The following is a 19,509-nucleotide window of genomic DNA, read 5'->3' on the forward strand; positions in this document are numbered from 1 at the left end:
GTAACGTGTCTACACATAGCTGGATATTGCAGTTTGGCACTTATTCAGAATGCTTTCTTTCCCATTTGTGTCGGTGGTATTTTATGACGCAGATATAAGTCCACTAGGAATTGGAGTGAGACCGCTAGCTCACTCAACAGAGATCAACAAAACAGATGTCAGTGGTAGTGACTAAAAGTCACTATCATTCTGTGGGTGCTTCAACCACTGACTTGGAGATAAATAATACTGAATTTAAATTACGAATCCCCAAGCCATTCGTTCTACTCAAATTCCCCCTTTGGACCACAGAAGAAAATGGAACATATCTTAAAACAGAATGAACAGTGTGCAGATGCAGTATGCATCAATGAAGTCAAAGTCTCCAACAATACATATACTGCACAACCAGAGTTCTTGGTTGGGTGAACTGCTTCAACACATTTAATTCATGCTGTTTCTGCCAACTCTGTTTTTATGCCTGAAATCTGCTTCCACCTTAACCTTTTGCTGTTGGTGCTCCTGCAGAAGTCCTCATGAGCAGTGAAATCATGGACAGACTTTGGATCTTTGTATCAAAGATAAGTGCACATCACTTTCAGTGGTCCTAAATGTGTCTAAAGCACAGGACAAAATAATCCAGGGCTGTTCAGTTTCATGTAACTTGTGTCTGCGTGCGCTCATGTGTGCATTAGTCTGTTTGCCTGTGTCCAAAGGAAGTTTTAACTTATGCATTTGGCTCTGCCTGCTGTTTTCTAAGCTTTGAATGCAAGTAACGTTGACCTTGTGACCTCATTCTGTGCTGCCACTGGCAACTGCCTATTACCTGGTATTGTGTTGTAGGCAGAGAATCCAAAAGTATCACCATGTAGAGCTCATATTCATTCTAAACAAACAAAGAGGAATGAAGAACATTACAGAACAATTATCAACAGTGTTCAGAGATTATACAGACTGGATTCACTTCACATACTGTATGTGCTCTACAAGAACCTTTTCTGATAGGGATAGGAATGAGTGTGGTCTTGATCTCACTGAAGTCATTTGAAAGAGTTGGATCATGTCATTTGTTAGTAAATATACCGATCTGAAGTGCATTCTTTCCACCCCCTCGAGCTTCCTTTAATGTAGACTGTCTTTGTTCTCCAATCCTCTTCCAACCCGCCATTCCTTCCTTCTCGCTGCCATTCATCCTAGGTAGTACTCTATTTCCTGCCTTTTGCCATTACCCACTGCCAACTATTGGAAGGCATTGGGGTGTGTTCACTTTCTTAACAAGTGTGAAATGTTGCCATTTCTCTCCCTCTCAAATATCAGATGGTATGTCAACCTGGCACTGTCTAATGGCAATGGCATGACTCGACTATGCACAGAACAAAAAGAGTGAAACTCAATTTTCGTCACTGAATTTTTAGGTTCTGTTCCATGTTAGAGTCACTATCACCAAGGTACCGTTGGAGGGACAAATAGATTTGATGTCCAGAGAGTTTTAAATGTTATCTTTCAACCTGAAGACAGTTCAGAAACAGAGGGGGGATAACAAACACTGGCTAATGCAGCTAGATGATAATACTGTCATCAGTATTTTTCATAGGCAGATCTCTAAGGCCTGATCTACACTGGGGGTGGGGGAGAATCGATCTAAGTTACGCAACTTCAGCTATGTGAATAACATAGCCGAAGTCAATGTACTTAGACGTACTCACCACGGTGTCTTCACTGCAGGGAGTCGACTGCTGCCGCTTCCCCGTCAACTCTGCCTGCGCCTTTAGTGGTGGTGGAGTACAGGAATCAACGGGAGAGCACTTGGGGGTCGATTTATCATGTCTAGACTAGACGCAATAAATCAATCCCTGCTGGATCGATCACTGCCTGCCGATCCAGCGGGTAGCACAGACATACCTTTAGAGCTTTACACGGGAAAGTATTATCATCTCCATTTTACAGAGAGGGAAATTAAGGCACTGAAAGGTTAACCCTGAACGACAAAAGTTTTGCCAATGAAAAGTGCTGGTATGAACAGCACTTTGTCTGCAGAGCGCTCTCCTGCCAGCAAAGCTGCCACCGCTTATTGGGGGTGGAAGTATTTTGCTGGCAGTGTAGTCTCTCTTTCCAACAAAGAGTGACTACACTGTGCGCCTTTTAGCAGCACAGCTGGAGCTGTGCAGACGTGTCACTAAAAGGTGCATAGTGTAGACAAACCCTTAGAAACTGGAGAACAGCAGCCTAAATGAAGATGAAACGCAAATACTGAAAATATAAGGAAAGATAGAATCTGTGGCATTAATAAAGTCACAGTTAAAGACCTTGTGAAACTCAGGATTTAGTACCTTTTAATGGCATGTGCTCTGTGCCTATTGAGGTTGAAGATTTTGTCAAATTATGTTAAGAGACCTAGTTAATTGCTATAAACTTTCAAATGTAACGTTTGATTTATGCATTTCCAATTCGCAGTTTAAAAATGAGGGAAAAAAACAAACTGAATTTTTTAAGGCTTGAACCTGCAGAGTGGCTATAAATAATTTAATTTAGTGAAGGACTATGAATGGCACATTAAGTGATAACATTAAAAACTTTATTTAATATAAAATAGTTAAGAAAATAGTCATTAAAATATAACCATACGCTGCATTTATACTTACATTTTAAGGTGAAATGAGGCATTTTTAAAGGTGTTTAGTCCCTAAATGAAGAAAATGAGTATAATCTTTTCTAGTGGTTCCTTGATGGTGGATGGGCATGCCTAAGCTAAAAGTAGCGGGCTACCCTTTTTATAATCAGTTATAACATCCCTTAAATAATTAAAATTAAACATACCTTTTACCATTCCTATATTTCCGCTACCATGATTAAATATATTTTTACTTTTTCATTGGCTATTTAACATTAAATATGATTTTAATTAGCATTTGTGTAAATGCCATACCACTAACATTTTCCAAAACATTAACAATATATTTAAAACACTTGTAAAAACCAGTTAAGAACAAACCATGTTAAAATGACAGCACTGCAGCTTAAGTTGGGGGGTGCAGTGACCATTTTGGCTAGGACAGTGCCCTTTTTAAGCCCTGTCCTGACTTTTTTTTGGCAAAAGTGGGCATTTGTCCCATTTGCTCTTGCTGACTTGATCAGTTGGCAAGAGCAAACGAGACAAATGCCCACTTTTGTCAAAAAAGTGGGGTGCAGGGGAATGTACAGGGTGGGAGGGCAACAATGGTAGCCCATGCCAGGGGGGCACTCGGGTGAGCGACTCATGCCAGCTCTGTGGGGGAGCGGGGTGACTCAGGCTAGCCCCACATGGTGTCCCATTTTCCCTTTGGAAAATATGGTCACCCTAGGAGGGGGAGGGCATTGTCTGGCTTGCCAGAGGAGGGAGAATAGTGATTTACAAGCAGGAAGTGAGAGAAGGGCTCAGAAGCTGCTGTAAGAGTGGATGTGGGAAGGATTTTGGAACTGCGTGATGGATACTGGCAGAGGCAAGAAGTGATGGTCAATGACTGATCAAGGAGGCAGGGGTGAATCTGTTATTCTACAGGTGGGTGATCAGGCTGAGGTCTGCCCTATGGACGCTTTGAGGGTATACATGATGATACAACTAGAGAGGGGTGGGCCTCTCTTTATGTATGGTGATGGGAGTCCCCTCGCAATGTACCAGTTAGTTACAGTGTTGAGACAGGGACTGACAAGGCTGGTACTGCCAACCCAGGAATTTGATTCCCATTCATTCAGGATTGGGGTGTCACCAGCAGCAGCACTGCTGAGCATGGGGGCAGAAGCAATTCAGGCAATCGGATATTGGCATTCAGAAGCCGACAGAACGTATGTGAGATCCCAGGTAGTGAGTCAGTGTTAATTTATTTTATTTTCATTCCAGATGTTGGATGACCAGCCATGCAGATGGTGGTGTGGATCTGCAGGCACAGTTTTTTTGAGCGCATAGGTAGGCATCCAAGTTGCCTGAGGGTTCTCAGCTGGGATTCAGTGATGAAGCAATCCTGAGATGGCACAGAAAGAGGGGTATGTTATGCAACCAGTAGATACCACAGCTGTATGCTGTGAGGGTTTATCAGCGGTCACCAGATATAATTGTGGTGCACCTGGGGGAAAACAATTTGGGAATGTGTGAAGGGGTGGACTTAATGGAGAACTTTTTCCAGGAGTAAAAGTTGTGTGGTTAGATATGCTTCAATGTAGAATCTGCCAGGAAGCTGTGAAGCCTCCCCCCCACCCCCCCCGAGGTGGACAAGGTAAGGAGGTATGTGAACAGGGAGGTGGCCAAATTCCTTGGAGCCATAGAAGGGGCGGTAATTTTGCATTCTGGTATAGCATATGGGGCACCAGAGTTATTTCAGGAGGATGGAGTCCACCTGTCAAACTTGGGCACAGACACATTTTTGGCCAATATAACAGGGGCATTAGGAGATGTCTGGAAACCTGACTGGATGGTAATTACTGGCACCTCCTTGTGGCAGGTGTCCAGTTCAGGGAAAGGATAAGGTGACCAAAAAATGGCTTGGTGAAAGTCTTAAAAAGGAGGTGTTTTTTAAAGAAGCGGAAGTGGAGGTGGGGATTCGGGGCTCCTATGACTGGCATGGCAGGAAGCCAACCCCTCTTTCTTATAGTCCACCTTCAGCCTCGTTCAAGGGGTGGTGGATGGCAAGGTCCCAGCAACAGGTTGGGAGGGGAAAAAAGGGTGGGAGGGGTGCTGGTGGAATTTCCTGGGTAGATATTGAATGATCATGGAGTTTCCTGCACTGTACACTTTTATCTGCCAGGTAGTCCCAAACATCCAATAATAAGGTTGCCGTCTGATTAAAACCATATCAGGTGTTCCCTGTCCTTCTTTTGGTATAACCAGATAACATGACTCGGGGTTATGCACCAACTTATTTCCAGCTTGCTTCTGAACTGTTTTACTTAACTTGCCTTATATTTTACTAGGCCTCACTTGGCTATTGTCAAGCCTTTTGGGGCCTACTTACATTGCAATATATTTTTATATGAATATAAGCAAACATTATCTTTATAGGCTATGCAAGCCCCCACCTCCAACAGTGTGCATGTTCACAGCTTGGGCAATGCTGCCATCCCCTTAATGGATCTGTGGAAGACCCTCTCTCTGTTAGCAAAGTAATACCTGGTGATGGTAGGGGTGCAGAGCCAGCTTTTGTCACCTCAAATTGCTGGGCATGCAGGCGGACTGATTTTTTCTACAGTTGCTCTCTCACTCAACACTTCTCTGCTCTTGTATGTTTAGCAAAAAAGAGCGGAGGAGCCAGGAGAGAGCATAAATGAAGACAGAATCATCCAGTCCCTGTGGGAGCATAGCAATTACATACAAATTAGGAGGTTCTTTGAGGATATCAGGAGTGCAGGAAGACTTAACAGGTGTGTGTGATTTTATTGTGTGGCCAAGAGATCAGGGAGGAATAAAAGGAAAGTATAAATGTGGACATGCTGGTTGCATAGAATAGTGTTAGCTGATTCATTGACATTTTGTGAACAGTCGCTAAGGTGCATAGGGCACAACACTGGTAAAACAAAACAGGAGTTAGAGAACCTTTAGATCACAATATGCTAAGCCTGACTGGTATCTCTTACCTTAACTTCCTTCAGAATATCACCAAATATCAAAGAGCTGTTGCAAATATCTTCAAACACATCCCCAAAGACCTGCAACCGTTTGAAATGGGGACGGTTGCAATCACAGATCTTCTGGAGCTCCTGCAATGAAAATCAGAATTAACAACTGCACGCATTGTGTGTTGGATGCATCATCCCCACTCAGCTCTAGGATGTACAGACAACACAGCACAGGCTTGAGACTCAGGGATATACTTTAAAGCAGTGATTCTCAAACAGCAGTCCTTCAACCCTCTGTTGATCTGTGGAGCCCTTTCTGAAAGATTGAAGGACTAGGCAGAGATCACTCAAGGAAAGATTCTCTCTCACTCATATAACATGGTTCACAGGATGAAAAATACATTTGGAGAACCCTGCTCACCAATAAGAAGAAAGGCTCAGATTGGAAATGAAAAGTAAGTGTTGTTTGTAATAGCCAAGAGAAAATAAACAGAAGCTTGAGGAAGAGTGTTATAGGCAGCGATTAGTATATTATGCCTGAATATATTGTTAAATATCACTGCTTAGACATTTAAGGCCAATTCCTCAGCTGTTATAAATCAGTGTAACACCACAGGCTTCCACACATCTATGCCTGTTTACAACAGATAAGGATGTTGCCCTTAGAATCCATCATCTCATTTCTTAGAGAAAACTGTTAGCATGGAGAGTGAGAAAAATAAGGAAATCTTGGACAAGGTACGCAACATTTATAACCTCATGGCTCAGGTCCTACCAAATTCCCGGCCATGAAAAATGCATCTCAGACTGTGAAATCTGGTTTCCTGCCATGAAATCTGGTCTTTTGTGTGCTTTTACCCTATACTATACAGATTTCATGGGGGAAACCAGCCTCTTTCAAACTGAGGGTCCTGACTCAAAAGAGATTTGCAGGAGGGTCGCAATTTTAGGGGGGTTGCGGTGCCACCCTTACATCTGTGCTGCCTTGAGAGCTGGGTGCACGGAGACCAGCGGCTGCTGGCCAGGAGCCCAGTTCTGAAGGCAGAGTCGCTGCCAGCAGCAGCACAGAAGTAAGGATGGCCTGATATGGTGTTGCCACCCATACATCCTGCTGCCTTCAGAGCTGGGAGGTTGGAGAGCGGCAATTGCTGACTGAGGGCCCAGCTCTGCAGGCAGCAGCACAGAAGTAAGGGTGGCAACACCATACCAGGCCATCCTTACTTCTGCGCTGCTGCTGGCAGTGGCACTGCCTTCAGAGCTGGGATCTCGGCCAGCAGCCACTGCTCTCCAGCTGCCTAGCTCTGAAGGCAGGGCCACCACCAGCAGCAGTGCAGAAGGGTAGCAGTACCGCAACCTCCCCTACAATAACCTTGCACCCACCTCCCCCACACACACAGACGCACTTCTTTTTTGGATCAGGACCCCCTACCATTACAACACTGTGAAACTTCAGATTTAAATAGCTGAAATCATGAAATTTACAATTTTTAAAATCCTATGACCATGAAATTGACCAAAATGGACGATGAATTTGGTAGGGCCTTACTCAGGGTGTTGTGACTGTTCATATAGGCCTCTCTTCTGATTACAAAATCTTAGGCATTAGAGACAGAAGAGCTATGTCAGGTCATCTGCTCCATCCCCATCCACTGCAACATTTGCTCTATAGTGCTTCTAGTGCTCTGTCCATCTTCAATATCATACCTGTTTCAGGGAGATGTCTTTATTCAGGTGATGAGACGTTGCACAGTTTCACTTTGTGAACATTCATATTTCCCAACAGAGGCAGAAAGGAAAATTTGCAGATTCGATCAAAGGTCAGAGGTTGCCATTGCTGCTGGCTAACAGCTTTAACTGTAGTCAACTTTCACAAAGTCACAAAAAAATGTGATGGACTCAAACTTGTCCTGGAGGAAATATTCTCTTCATTTTTGTAGAGAAATGTCAATGTTTTTGCACCAAAACAGTTGTGGGTTTTTTTTAATTAAGGCTACATTGCTCTTTTATTCTAATAGTAAGATTCGATTTTCCCGCTTATGATCATGAACAGCATACAATCCCTTCATTTCAAATTGTGGCAAACCTCGCTCCTCTGATTCTGATTCACAACGATGTACCTTCTCTAGCTCATTCTACTGACAGCATGACCATATTTTCTTCCCAGTGAAGAAAAGTCTCTCTTGATTTGTTATCGCCTGTAACTGAGTCTCTCAGATGAAGAATTACTAAATGCAAGGTTGGCCTATAAACTCTTGGTTTTCTGGGCATCTTTAATGCAACGTCAAGTCTACAATCAGGCAGTTCCTGGAAGGTCTCTCTCAGGCAGTGGTTCATTCCTTTGCCTACTCTCCTCTTGTTCTCCCTGATGCACCCTGGGAACAAATGGAGAGATATTCCTCTAGGGCAGTGGTTCCCAAACTTTAACAACCCACAAACTCCTTTCACCTAAATGTGAAGGCTTGTGAACCCCCTGCTAAAAATGAATATTTCCAAGGATTTTCTCCCTTACCTCAGCATAAATTACACTGCTCTACAGCCAAAATGCTTCTGAAATAAATGTAGTCAAACTTTACTAATTCTGGGTCACTGAGAACGAAAATTATGCTTAAAATTGTTGATTGGCTCTAGTTTAGCTGTTGGGCTCCAGACTACAGCAGCGGAATCTCCTGGCAGGTGATGTTAGGGTTTCCATGTTCCGTGACCATCAAAAGGATCTTGTCCCATTCTTCTTCATGGAAGGTGATCTTGTAGCCTGCAACAACATCGATGGTGTGATGGCAGCCCTCAACATCGTTCACGATCCAGATGAGTGGAGACTGTTCATTGATTCATCGAAGACGAGTCTTAAAGCTGTTTTGCTGCATAATGGCAATGTTTTGCCATCAATTCCAGTTGGTCATGCAGTCCATATGAAGGAAACCTATGACAACATGAAACAACTTTTGAGGTGCATAAACTATGACCAACATCAGTGGCAGCTTTGTGGCGATTTGAAGGTTGTTGCTCTCTTGCTTGGTCTGCAGACTGGATACACAAAGTACTGCTGTTTTCTCTGCGAATGGGATAGTCGTGCAAGAGATTCCCACTACATCAAGAAAGATTGGCCACTCCGACAGTCATTGGAGCCTGGGAGGAAAAGTGTTCAGCATCCACCACTTGTTGAATCAAGGAAGATTTTGTTACCACCCTTACACATCAAGCTGGGTCTGATGAAGAACTTTGTCAAGGCCATTGACAAAACACAAGCAGCTTTCAAGTACCTCCGTGGAAAATTTCCAAGGTTAAGTGAAGCTAAGATAAAGGAAGGTGTCTTTGTTGGTCCTCAGATTTGTGAACTTCTTCGAGATGATGCATTTGACCATGCACTGCGTGGCAAGGAAAAGACGGCATGGAAAGCCTTCCAGTTAGTGGCAATAAATTTTCTCGGAAACAACAAGGCAGACAACTACAGGTTGTTGGTGGAAAACCTCCTCAAGGCATACAAAAGCCTTGGTTGCAACATGTCACTAAAGATACATTTTTTGCACTCTCATCTAGATTTTTTTCCACCGAACTGCGGAGCAGTGAGCGACGAGCACGGCGAGCGATTTCACCAGGACATTGCAACAATGGAGAAACGCTATCAGGGCAAATGGAGCCCATCAATGCTTGCAGACTATTGCTGGACAGTGACAAGAGATGCTCCATTTAATGAATACAAGAGACAAGCCAAGAAGCACCGAGTAGACACTGAATAGGACTAAACTATGTACATAATAGTTTTTTGCCTTTTGTTTCATAATAAATTTTATTTATATAACCCTTTTGCTGATTTTTAAAGTGTTACATAAACAGGACAGGTGAAATATTATCATGTAAAGCAACCATAAACACATGAAAAGACCTAGGTTTACAATTTATGATTAAAACTCTACTATCTACACAATATACATAGACATAAAATGTAAAAACTTAAATATCTTAGAAACAGTAGCCAATCAGTTGTTTTAATTGTCATATTTGAATTCAGCACATCAAAATACATAATAAATACCACATTTTATCTCTGAAGCAGACGACTTCTCAAAAATTGTAGACCAGTGTTATAAAAGCAATGATCTTGTAAACATAAAACTTGTTTTTATGACATGCTTATTACACACTCTTTATTATTATTTATCATGACAGAATTTTTATTACATTATGAAAATAGCAACAGTCTTCCAAGATCTCACTTTTGTAGCTTGTAGCAATTTTGATTAAGCCTGTTACAAGACAAGGCTCCTATCAGAGGTGCCAGTAGAAAAAAGGGGTGTGAGGGCAAAGCCCCTACGCAACCCGGGGCCTGGGAGGGCACTGCTGGAAAAGGGGGGCACAGGGGCTGCTGGAAAAAAAGGGGAGGGACCCACAGTGTGGTGCCAACTTGGGGGCTGCAAATGACCCTAGTCACCCCACCATACTAGCGCCTTTGGCTCCTATGTTTCATCAAGGAGTATCAGATGTGAAACGGCATGAAGGTACTTAAGAAGCCAACTCAAAGAGTTCCTCCAACACATGCATTCAGGTCTTGAGCAGTCCAGGCAAACAGTGCACGTTACAACAAAGCTTAAACTTGTTCTTCATAATAATTTAAAAACAACACTAGCTGCCTATTTAATTTTAAAAACAGCAAAAAATATCCAGCTCCCTTTCTATTTCATATAAGGAGTCTTGAAGTTTAAATCTCCTCAGTGTGACAGATACGCTTGCTTTGATCTGCTTAGCTCTTGGAAGTCCCCAAGGCTCCGAGCTGCTGGCCCCCATGGCTCTGTTCGCCATTAGGGAATTTTTTCCCTAAGAACCCTCTGTAACATTTCATGAATCCCCATGGGTTCACGAACCCCAGTTTAGGAACCACTGCTCTAGGAACATGAATTGCAGGTGGAAGTAACCAACTTCTTAGCCAATTGTCTCAGCATTACAGCTTGTATCTCAGAGGAGCCAAAGGTCTGGTGGTGGTTATCCATCCTCAAGCATTTGGCCCTCTTAGCAGAAATGTACACTTTGTCCTAGTGCAGCTGCTGCAGTAGGTTGGAGGCGTCCAGGAAGTGGGAGCACTCCTTTCCTTAGCTGTTCATCACCCATTTCATTGCCAACATGCGGTTTGCCCAATGCTCTCACTGCTGCCTCTTTCAAGCCTGGACTATCAGTCTCCCTCTCTGCCAAGCAGCCATTACTACTCACTGGCCTGTTAAGTTCAACGCCCTGTCTGCAAATACTGCTGATCACCTATCTGTGATACTCTTATAAAATAGCTAGTGTGTAAATTGGGGGAGGGGGAGCTTTGCCTCTTGCACAGTCACAGGATAACATTTTAAAAACCTTGTATGCTGCAGTCAGACAGATTTCTATTTCTTCCATAGTACTTTTAGCTCTCTAGTTATCTCCCTACCTACTGCATCATTCCCAAGGCTTCTGAATACCACGGTGACCTAGGCAGACAAAGCTGACAGAGAAGACAATTAGGAACCATCGTATCAATCACCAAGGACAACTAAGCTATCTAAAGTCCCCCTGGCCCATCAATAGAGTGGCCAATCAGCAAAACAGCATCCCTCCTTAGAGTCCGCTGCAACCTGGTGGGTTCCAAGAATACACAACAATTAGTGTTGGTGACTTGAATGCTGCAGTGCAAGCAGGGATTCTATGGTGCACCAGAGAACCTCTGCTAGTACCATCTTCATCCCATTCTGAGATTCACATCCAAGCTGGACCCCCTTAATCAAGGCCAGTTTTAGAGTGGGAGACCACTTTCATTGAAGTGTGGATGCAAAAAGCTTGGCTACATCACCTCCCAAACTCTCTCTTGATTCAAGCTGAAGAGAGTGCCCAGCTGGAGTCAGCCAGTATGCAAAGCCCAAAGCCTGATCACAAATCAAATCATAGTTAGTAATCACTGGTAGCCTTTATTATTAAACAACAGCAGGAACTCAAGAGCAAGATCAGGATTAGCCAATACCCTGTGCTTTTGAGAAAGACCCCATGCTATCTATGGTCAGTGGGACCAATACTGACACACTGTCAGCCTGTGCTATGACTCCTCCTTGGCCTAGAACAAATTTGTACCCACCCTCACACCCCTGCGCACCATGAAAAGGATCAAGGGACACAAGCCCTTGTAAAAATTATTCTCTCACATGCCCAGACAGAAATACATTTCCCTGCTCACAGCAGTATTAATCAGCTGTTAGGTGACCCAGCATTGCAGTTCAGTGCCCAAATGAGAACTTAACAAGTCTTTTCTGTCTCTGACTACTACCAAATGAATTTCTTACTTTAACTCCTTGGCTACGAGTGGGGCTGTCATATAGCAATGATCAGATTTATCATTTCTTACCCTGTCCAGTTTAGAAGGTTTGTAGGATCTGGGGGGAGGTGGAGGTGATGGGGGGGAAGGATGTGTTGTTTTTGTAATAATTATTGAGATGCTTTTCCTTACCTGAGCCAGCTTCCTTTCATGCCGCTCTGATGCTTTGCTCCCAATGATGTCATTCTCTAGCAGATCATGCTTGGCAATGAAATCCCTCTGAAAATGTAAAAACTTGTTAAACTGATCAGTTTTAGTCACTCCAGCCAAATATGAAGGCATAAACTGGTACTCATCCTTAGCAACTTCAGCAGCACAACGTCGGCTGTTCTTAACTGGCTTGTACTTCAACACCTTCATCTCTGGCACATCTAACTCTTCTCTTTTAAGTGGCTTTTTGAGTCTGTCTGTTTCCTCCTCTATTTTCTTTTTAAGCTCTTTCAGCTGCTTTTCCAAAGGAGTAGAAGTTAATGGGCCATTCACGGGGTGATCAACACTGGCCATGAGTGTCTGAGAGTGTCTATAGATAGAAGACGCAGATTTGGCAAGTACTGGAACCAGTGTGGTGCTGGGGGTGAAATCAGGCAAACTATTTTTCATCTTCTTGGCTGTCTCCTTGCATATATTTTGAGCTGTGAGTTGCTTTCTTGCTGTCATGAAACTTGCTGGTTTCTTGGCGCTGTCCCAGTATCCTGGTTTTACATTCTCTCGGGGCTTATAAAGATTGTTATGGTTTAAGTGCCCTGAGGTGTAAAGTTGAACATCGGCTCTGTGAGCCTTTTCCAAGCCATCTAAAAGATGAGTCAGGCTCCTCTCTTGCTTGCTTTCCGCCATAGTAAAACTGATGATTATATCACAGAAAACAAGAAAAAGTAGTATAGTTTTAGTTGAGAAAAACATTGAACATATGCCTCAGCTCTTCTAGCTTCATAATAAAATATTTTAAGTGAAATTACTGGATGGATTCTCAGCCTTGGATAGCCAAGCCCATGAACTATGAAATCAAACAGCATAGGAAGCAGCCGTGTCAAATTCAACATGACTTCCTCACAATGTGCCCCATTCAGCATTCCTCAGTCTTGAGCTGGGAGTACCACCTGTAGGGCTAAAAGTTTAAATCCATGCTCCATGCCCAATAAATTGCTGATCTCATCCCTACAACCATACCTGTAGGTGCCAGTTGTGCTGGGAATTTTTGTAGGACCCTTGAATGACTTTAGACTCTACAATGAGATAGACTGCAAACACAGTGATCTGGGGAAAACTATAAGAAAGACTTCCAAGAGTTGCCAAAAATATTAGTGACATGGAAAACTGTGAGGGGAATTTCCTGATTTTTTGCAGAGGAATTGAGGGTTTTTTGTTTGTTTTTTTTAAAAAAGGCTTTTGTAACATCTGATTGTCACTCACATTCTGTTTCAAAGTTACATCTTAAATCAGATCACTGTCCTGTCGCGGTCTCTTTGAGGTCACTCAGGAAAATGCCATTTCTGCAAAGTATCTGACAGAAGATGTCTGTGTAGTTTCATCAGGAAGCAATGTGGGAGAGCTGTGCATAAAGCCCTAATCCTACACCTATTTATGCCTTTGCTTAACTTTAAACACAAGAGTAGTCCCACTGATTTCAATGAGATTACTCATGTGCTTACAGTTAAACATGTGTATGCATAAAAGCTTGCAGGATCAGGACCTTAGTACTACACCCAGTGTGTGATTCAGTCTACAGTAGCTAAACAACCAAGTGTAACTAAGGTGCTTAAGTTTAAACTCAGTTGCAGCAAAAAGTTCATCTAATACAGTTTGGGCAGCCAAGCTAGACATGTTAGAAGGAGAAATATTTTGCATATGCAGGAGCCTAAGCTACTCAACGTGGTTTTGAGTATAGCTCTAACATAGTTTGACTCCATGCACAGCAGCCAGTTATCACAGCTTTTTCGTTACTATATGTAGGTTGGTATTTACCCAACAAATCTGTTGGACAAAGCAGGCTTTGCAGAAGTATGCGCTGGCCCCCCCCATCTTTGCTGGCCATAGGACAAAGTTTGAAAATCAGATTTAAACATGGTTCAATCACTGCTCCATCTAACATAACATGACATGACACATAGGTGTTCTCTGTGGCCACCCCTTGTTTGGGGCTAGGCCTGGCAGAGTGTGGGACACATTTTTTAAAAAGGAGATTTGCCAAGGCTTGGTTACAATTTTCCTTGATAGTAAATTGATATGAGAAAGTGACAAACCACCCAGTACTCCCCCTGCCCTCCCACCCCCTCAAGGTTTACATTCATCTTTTCTTTTTAAAAAGCCAATTCTAATTCACTTCTAATTCTAAAACAGCTCAATTGTTATCTGGACAGACTTGTGTGGAGGGATTGAACTGAATGTTCTTATAAGGTCATGATTTTGTTGTAAAAGCACATGAGAGAGAAAAGAGCACACTGCAAGGTTTAAGGAAGGGGAGAAGCTATGACAGCTGGAAATGAAGAATTAATGGGGTTATCTGTCATCAGTTAAATCCCAGCTTGTTTCTTTAAATAAACAAAACAAAACCCCTTTTTATTATCTCCTGCAGCACAATAGAATGACCAGTAGAATGGGTGCATGTAGGAGGCAGAAAAGGTCTGGCAGCATCTAGCCATTGCAGTGCAGTACTCCCGTGTGCAGTCAGCTGAGGGCCCGAGCAGAGTATAGAGCTGGGCTGAGATCAGAGCATGCTCACAAAAGTTTGTCTTTTTAGTTCCCTGTGGGGCAGAGTCATGGTAGCCCACAGTTCTCCTGTGACTTTGGAGACTGAACTAACCCTAAGGTCATCTCCTCCAGGTCAGATTTGAGGCGCAATAGTAGGGCAGTGTGGAGAAATGTTCATTACTGCTGCCTATGCTGCACCCGGTATGTGGATTTTTTTAAAAAAAAGGAACTTCAGTTTTTCAGGATCACTAAATTCACACAATTAAAACCAGAAGAGAAGTCCTGGCATATTTAACCAATCCAGCACTTTGATTAAATTAACACCCGGTTTTATACTAAATATAGCAATGAAATCCACTCATTGGACAAGAGTCACAGGTAAGTAAAAAAGTCTAGAGGGAGGGTAAATGGAAGCAAACCTATGCTTTCATACAGATCCCTCAAAGTTTATGATATGCCAACTTAGATTCCCTCTCAACTCTTTCTAAACTTATTTATGTAGACTCACAGGGCACATTCAGTCAGAAATGTAAATTAGATTCCCTTACACTAAACAGGGCAGCCATAGAGCTACATACACCCGCTCGCCTGGTGTCTGGAGTGTGCGCTATTGTAATTTGCACCGCAAAGAGTTAAAAGATGTTCATTAATTAGCTCCTCTCTTACTTTGGTTTACACCTTTTACATCTCATTCCAGGCTCCGTGGTATACATGGTACATCAATGTATAATCCTTTAGACATCAGTGTGTACAAATAGCTTAAAGGGAACCTAAACTAGAGAAAGGGGATCTAACTTACACATCCCATCTGAACTTAGCCCATTGCATTTTGTCATAAGGAGACAAGTTGAGATTCTAATCTGATTTTAGATTGTAAATGCTCTGGAGCAGGAACTGTGTCTTTGAATGTGCTTGTACAAAACGTAGCACAAAGGGGTCCAGATCGGACCTCTGGGCATTGTTATAATATAGGAAATTACATACAACAAACTATGTTAAAGAACATTATTAAGGTTGCAAATTCAAGCACGCAAAAGTTAAGATTAAGAAATGCCAGAATTAAGTTAGGACTATCTGTGCAAACTTAATTCACTCCCCCCTTGTGAGTCCGTCCTGTATACTGATTGAGGTAGGGGCCCTATGGGAAAATATACTATAGTATTAAAGGTGGGTGGGAGCATGGCTCATCTCCCTTGCCCCTCCCTACTTTGGAATTCAGGGAGCTCCTGCCCAGATCCTGTCCCAGAGGATATAGGCTGCTAAGACCATGCGCAGGGTCGAGGGCAGATTTACAGGGGAACATGAGAACGGCCGTACTGGGTCAGACCAATGGTCCATCTAGCCCAGTATCCTGTCTTCTGACAGTGGCCAGTGCCAGGTGCCCCGGAGGGAATGAACAGAACAGGTAATCATCAAGTGATCCATCTCCTGTCACCCATTCCCAGCTCCTGGCAAACAGAGGAGCCTGGGCTGACTCTCTGTTACTCACCCAGAAGCTGGGGCTATGTGCTAACCCAGGGGTGAAAGGAAAGAAGAAGGGGTTGTCCAGGCAGCCCAGCCAGGCTCTTTTCATTCCCCTACCCACAGTGCTGCTACTACTCTGGCAGGTCATGGGTATTCCTAGTGCAGTAGGAGTGACAAGGCTGAGCTCTTCCGAATATTTAGTGATTTGAGCCAAAACATTTGGCAAAATGTTCCGGAGGAGAGATATGAGAGGAGGGAAATGGTGATTTTTAACACTCGGAGCTTGTCTACAAAAACAATTATTGTAGTTGTTCATGGCAAGCAGGGGCGTGAGTGTGCACTGTACTAGCCTGCTGGGGTCTCATTGTCTGTCAGCATCCTGCTGATGTGTGTTAGCAGCTCAGCAGAGTGCTTTGAGCTAGTCCTCTTTGAAATGGGACTAGCTCAAAACACATCGTCAAAAACCGGGGAATGCGCATCAGCACAGTGCTGAGGGACAGTCAGAACACAGCAGGCTAGTGCAGAGCAGATTGACACCCCAGCTTGCCACAAACTCATTGTTCTTGTGGACAAGTCCTTAGCTAAATCTCAATAGACTGTCACCAGACACAGAAAAGGCACTTTTGTAGCATGAGAGGATCTCCCCATCCTGAATGTCAAACAATGGAGGTGCTAATGCTTCTTAGAGAAAAGGTCCCCAGAATCCATTATAATGGACAGTATTAGGAAACAAATATAGGGGCTTGCTACTACCTCACCCTATAATTAAAAAAGAACAAGCAACAGTGTAAATCAATGTGTTTTATAATATTCTACAGTATTTGTCCAAAATAGTACATTGTACAACAGTACATTATAATACAGTACTACATTGTAGCTCCAGACTGCAGAGCCTGGGGCCTTTCCTGTGCAAAACTTGACTAGTTCTTTTACAAGGTTACTTATGCCTGTTCCCAGCCTGCCCTTGAGAGCCTCTGAGTGATCTCAACCCCCAAGTGCTCCTCAGAGCCTTGTCGGATCATGCTCTGACACTGTAAGCTCACAGGGCAGAGAACTTGAGTTCAGTTCTGGTCCTATTTATGCTGGTGTAAATAGAATTATTGGAGTCTTCGGAGTTACTCCATACAGGGCCGGCTTTAGGGTGATTCCTCTAATTCCCGGAAATAGGACCCGGGCCTAAGAGGGCCCCGCAGCGTCCAGAAGAGGGGCCCCACACCCTCTGCTGAAGTGCTGCCAGAAACAGCAGCAACCGATTGAGCTGCTGCCGAATTGCCGCCGTCTTTGGCAGCATTTTGGTGACAGCTCTTTCGAATCAGTCCCCGCATATCCTAAAGCTGGCCCTGACTCCGTATTTATAGCAGCAAAGCTAGGAGCGGGTTGGGACCCTGCATCTGCCATTATGCTTTACGTAGCACCATCCACATGGCTGGTATTGAATAATGAAAGGTAGTAGTCCTGCTTTGCTTCTTGGGCTTGAATAAACTGAAAGCACAGTTCATTTTCAGACATGCCAAACCTGCGAAAAAAAACGCAGACATTGAGTTTGCTTTTGGCTTAATTGGTTTGTGAGAGTTGCTTGTTGGCTAGTTTTTGGCTTGTAGCTTGTTGCAGCTTGTGGCTTCTGTTTTTTTATCGGCCCCCAGCAAGCACGGGCAAGGAGTGGGCGGGACAAAGTCAGGGATGCACAGTAGGCCCACCACAGTTCCAGACTGCATGCTGGGGGCAGGGGGTCAGATTAATGCAGTGGCTTTAGGGGGCTGCATCCCAGGGCCTTGGACTAAGGGGTGGCCCCGCAGGCCTATGGGCTGGATGGGGCCTGCTGCTTCTTTTCATCCAGTCAGCGGCAAGTTTCCACACTGAGGGCCAGTCACTAGTCCCTGAGCCTCGGCACCCTGCCACCCCCGCTCATGGGCAAGGGGCGTTCAGGGGCACGGACAGGGAAGGGGATGCACACACACACTTAGCACCACTGCCACGCACAGTCAGGCATGCAGGGAGACACGCACACACGCTGTAGCTGGACTGGAGCCATAAACACCTGATTCAAGCTATCATTCTGATTGGCCGGGAGTAGGGGCGGGCCAGGGCTGGGAGCCAAACAAGAAACTCCAAGGTACTGTAAAAGCCCTGAAAGCCAAAAAGCTAGCCACCATGCAACACACGAGCCAACTCAGTGTAAAACAAGCCCAATTTCCACTTAGTTTCTGTGGATTTGGCAACTCTGGGGGATCCTGCCTTAGCCCCGCTGCGCTGCCGACCAGGAGCCGCCCGAGATAAGCACCTCCTGGCCAGAGCTTGTACCCCACACATCCTCTCCTGCACCCCAACCCCTTACCCCAGCCCAGAGCCCCCTTCTGCACCCAAACTCCCTCCCAGACCGCACACCTCCACCCCAACCCTGTGTCTCAGCCCTAAGCCCCCTCCCACACCCAAACTCCCACCCAGAGCCTGCACCCCAAACCTCCTGCTGCACCCCAACCCCTGGTCCCATCCCTAGCCCCACCCCCCAGCTGGAGCTGCACCCTCTTCCGGACCTCAATCCCCTGCCCCAGGCCTGAGCCCCCTCCTGCACTCCAACCCCCCAGGAGCCCCATAAAATCGAATAGCCCTAGGCCCACAGGAGAGTTAACTTGGCCCTGGCCAGGGGGATCTAGTCACATGGAGTGTTGGGGCTCTTAGGGATTGGCATGTTTTGGCCTTGTTTTGAAATGGGATTAGCTTGATTTTTGGCTGATGGTGAAAGTCATGGTGCTTATTTACAGTGTGAAAGTTGGCTACTGTGTTGGTTTTCTGTAGCGCCCTTTCATTGCACCTTCTCGTGGTAACTCGCTCATTCCGCTCGGCCTCCAGGACCGACCCAGGCACCTGCGTTGCTTTTTAAAAACGATTTGCTAACCACTTTCCCACAGAACCCAGCCACGAGAGACACATTGCAGCAGGGGCCCAAATGGCGGAACAATAACTTACGTCAAGGCTCCGTCGTCCGCTCGCACTGGCTCTGCTGTGTACCCAGCATAACTGCTTCCCTTCGACCGGGTGCTGTTTCCAAGGAAACCAGCTAAACATTCTGCCTTCCACCCACCTCGCTCCTGCTGCTGCTGCTGAGCAACCATGCACGCTGCTGCAAAGGGAACCTCAGAAGGGAAGGGTATTTCCCCGTGGAGCCCAGCAAGCTTGTGGAATCAAAATCGCCTCCCTTGTGGGAATCCTTTTTCACCTCAAGATTGCCAATTAAGGACTGGTATTTTAAATTCCAACCTGATTGTTTTTTGTTTGGAAATACTGATCTGTTAAAACACACTGGACAGTTGGACACATTCCTAGGAGCTATTCTGAATCCCAAGGAGTGATAGCCTGTCTTTCTTTGTATACTGAATACACTTAACACCTTGTGCAAAGCCTATTTCTCCCTGCTGTCACAGTTCAATATTTGCAAACAGAAACAACCCTGAAAATTACACTCTCAA

At 44.5% G+C, this 19,509-nt stretch overlaps 1 protein-coding gene across 5 annotated transcripts in view; it reads right to left on the bottom strand.

Moving 5' to 3' along the window:
* C3H6orf118 (chromosome 3 C6orf118 homolog) overlaps nt 1-19,231 on the bottom strand; it is a 53,131-nt gene extending 33,900 nt beyond the window's left edge. For 4 of the 5 annotated variants that reach the window (XM_032790923.2, XM_032790925.2, XM_032790922.2 and 1 more), the window contains exons 1-4: nt 19,010-19,231; nt 12,023-12,731; nt 5,584-5,706; nt 806-865 (exon numbers count right to left, since the gene is read on the bottom strand). In XM_032790923.2, coding sequence (XP_032646814.1) covers nt 806-865; nt 5,584-5,706; nt 12,023-12,731; nt 19,010-19,155 — 1,038 coding nt within the window. In that variant the 5' untranslated portion in view covers nt 19,156-19,231. The remainder of the gene's footprint in view (nt 1-805; nt 866-5,583; nt 5,707-12,022; nt 12,732-19,009) is intronic. The other variant, XM_032790924.2, reaches the window with a different exon arrangement.
* Between the last annotated feature and the right edge of the window lie 278 nt (nt 19,232-19,509).

Source organism: Chelonoidis abingdonii, chromosome 3 (assembly GCF_003597395.2).
Source record: "Chelonoidis abingdonii isolate Lonesome George chromosome 3, CheloAbing_2.0, whole genome shotgun sequence".
NCBI classification, from domain to species: Eukaryota; Metazoa; Chordata; order Testudines; family Testudinidae; genus Chelonoidis; species Chelonoidis abingdonii.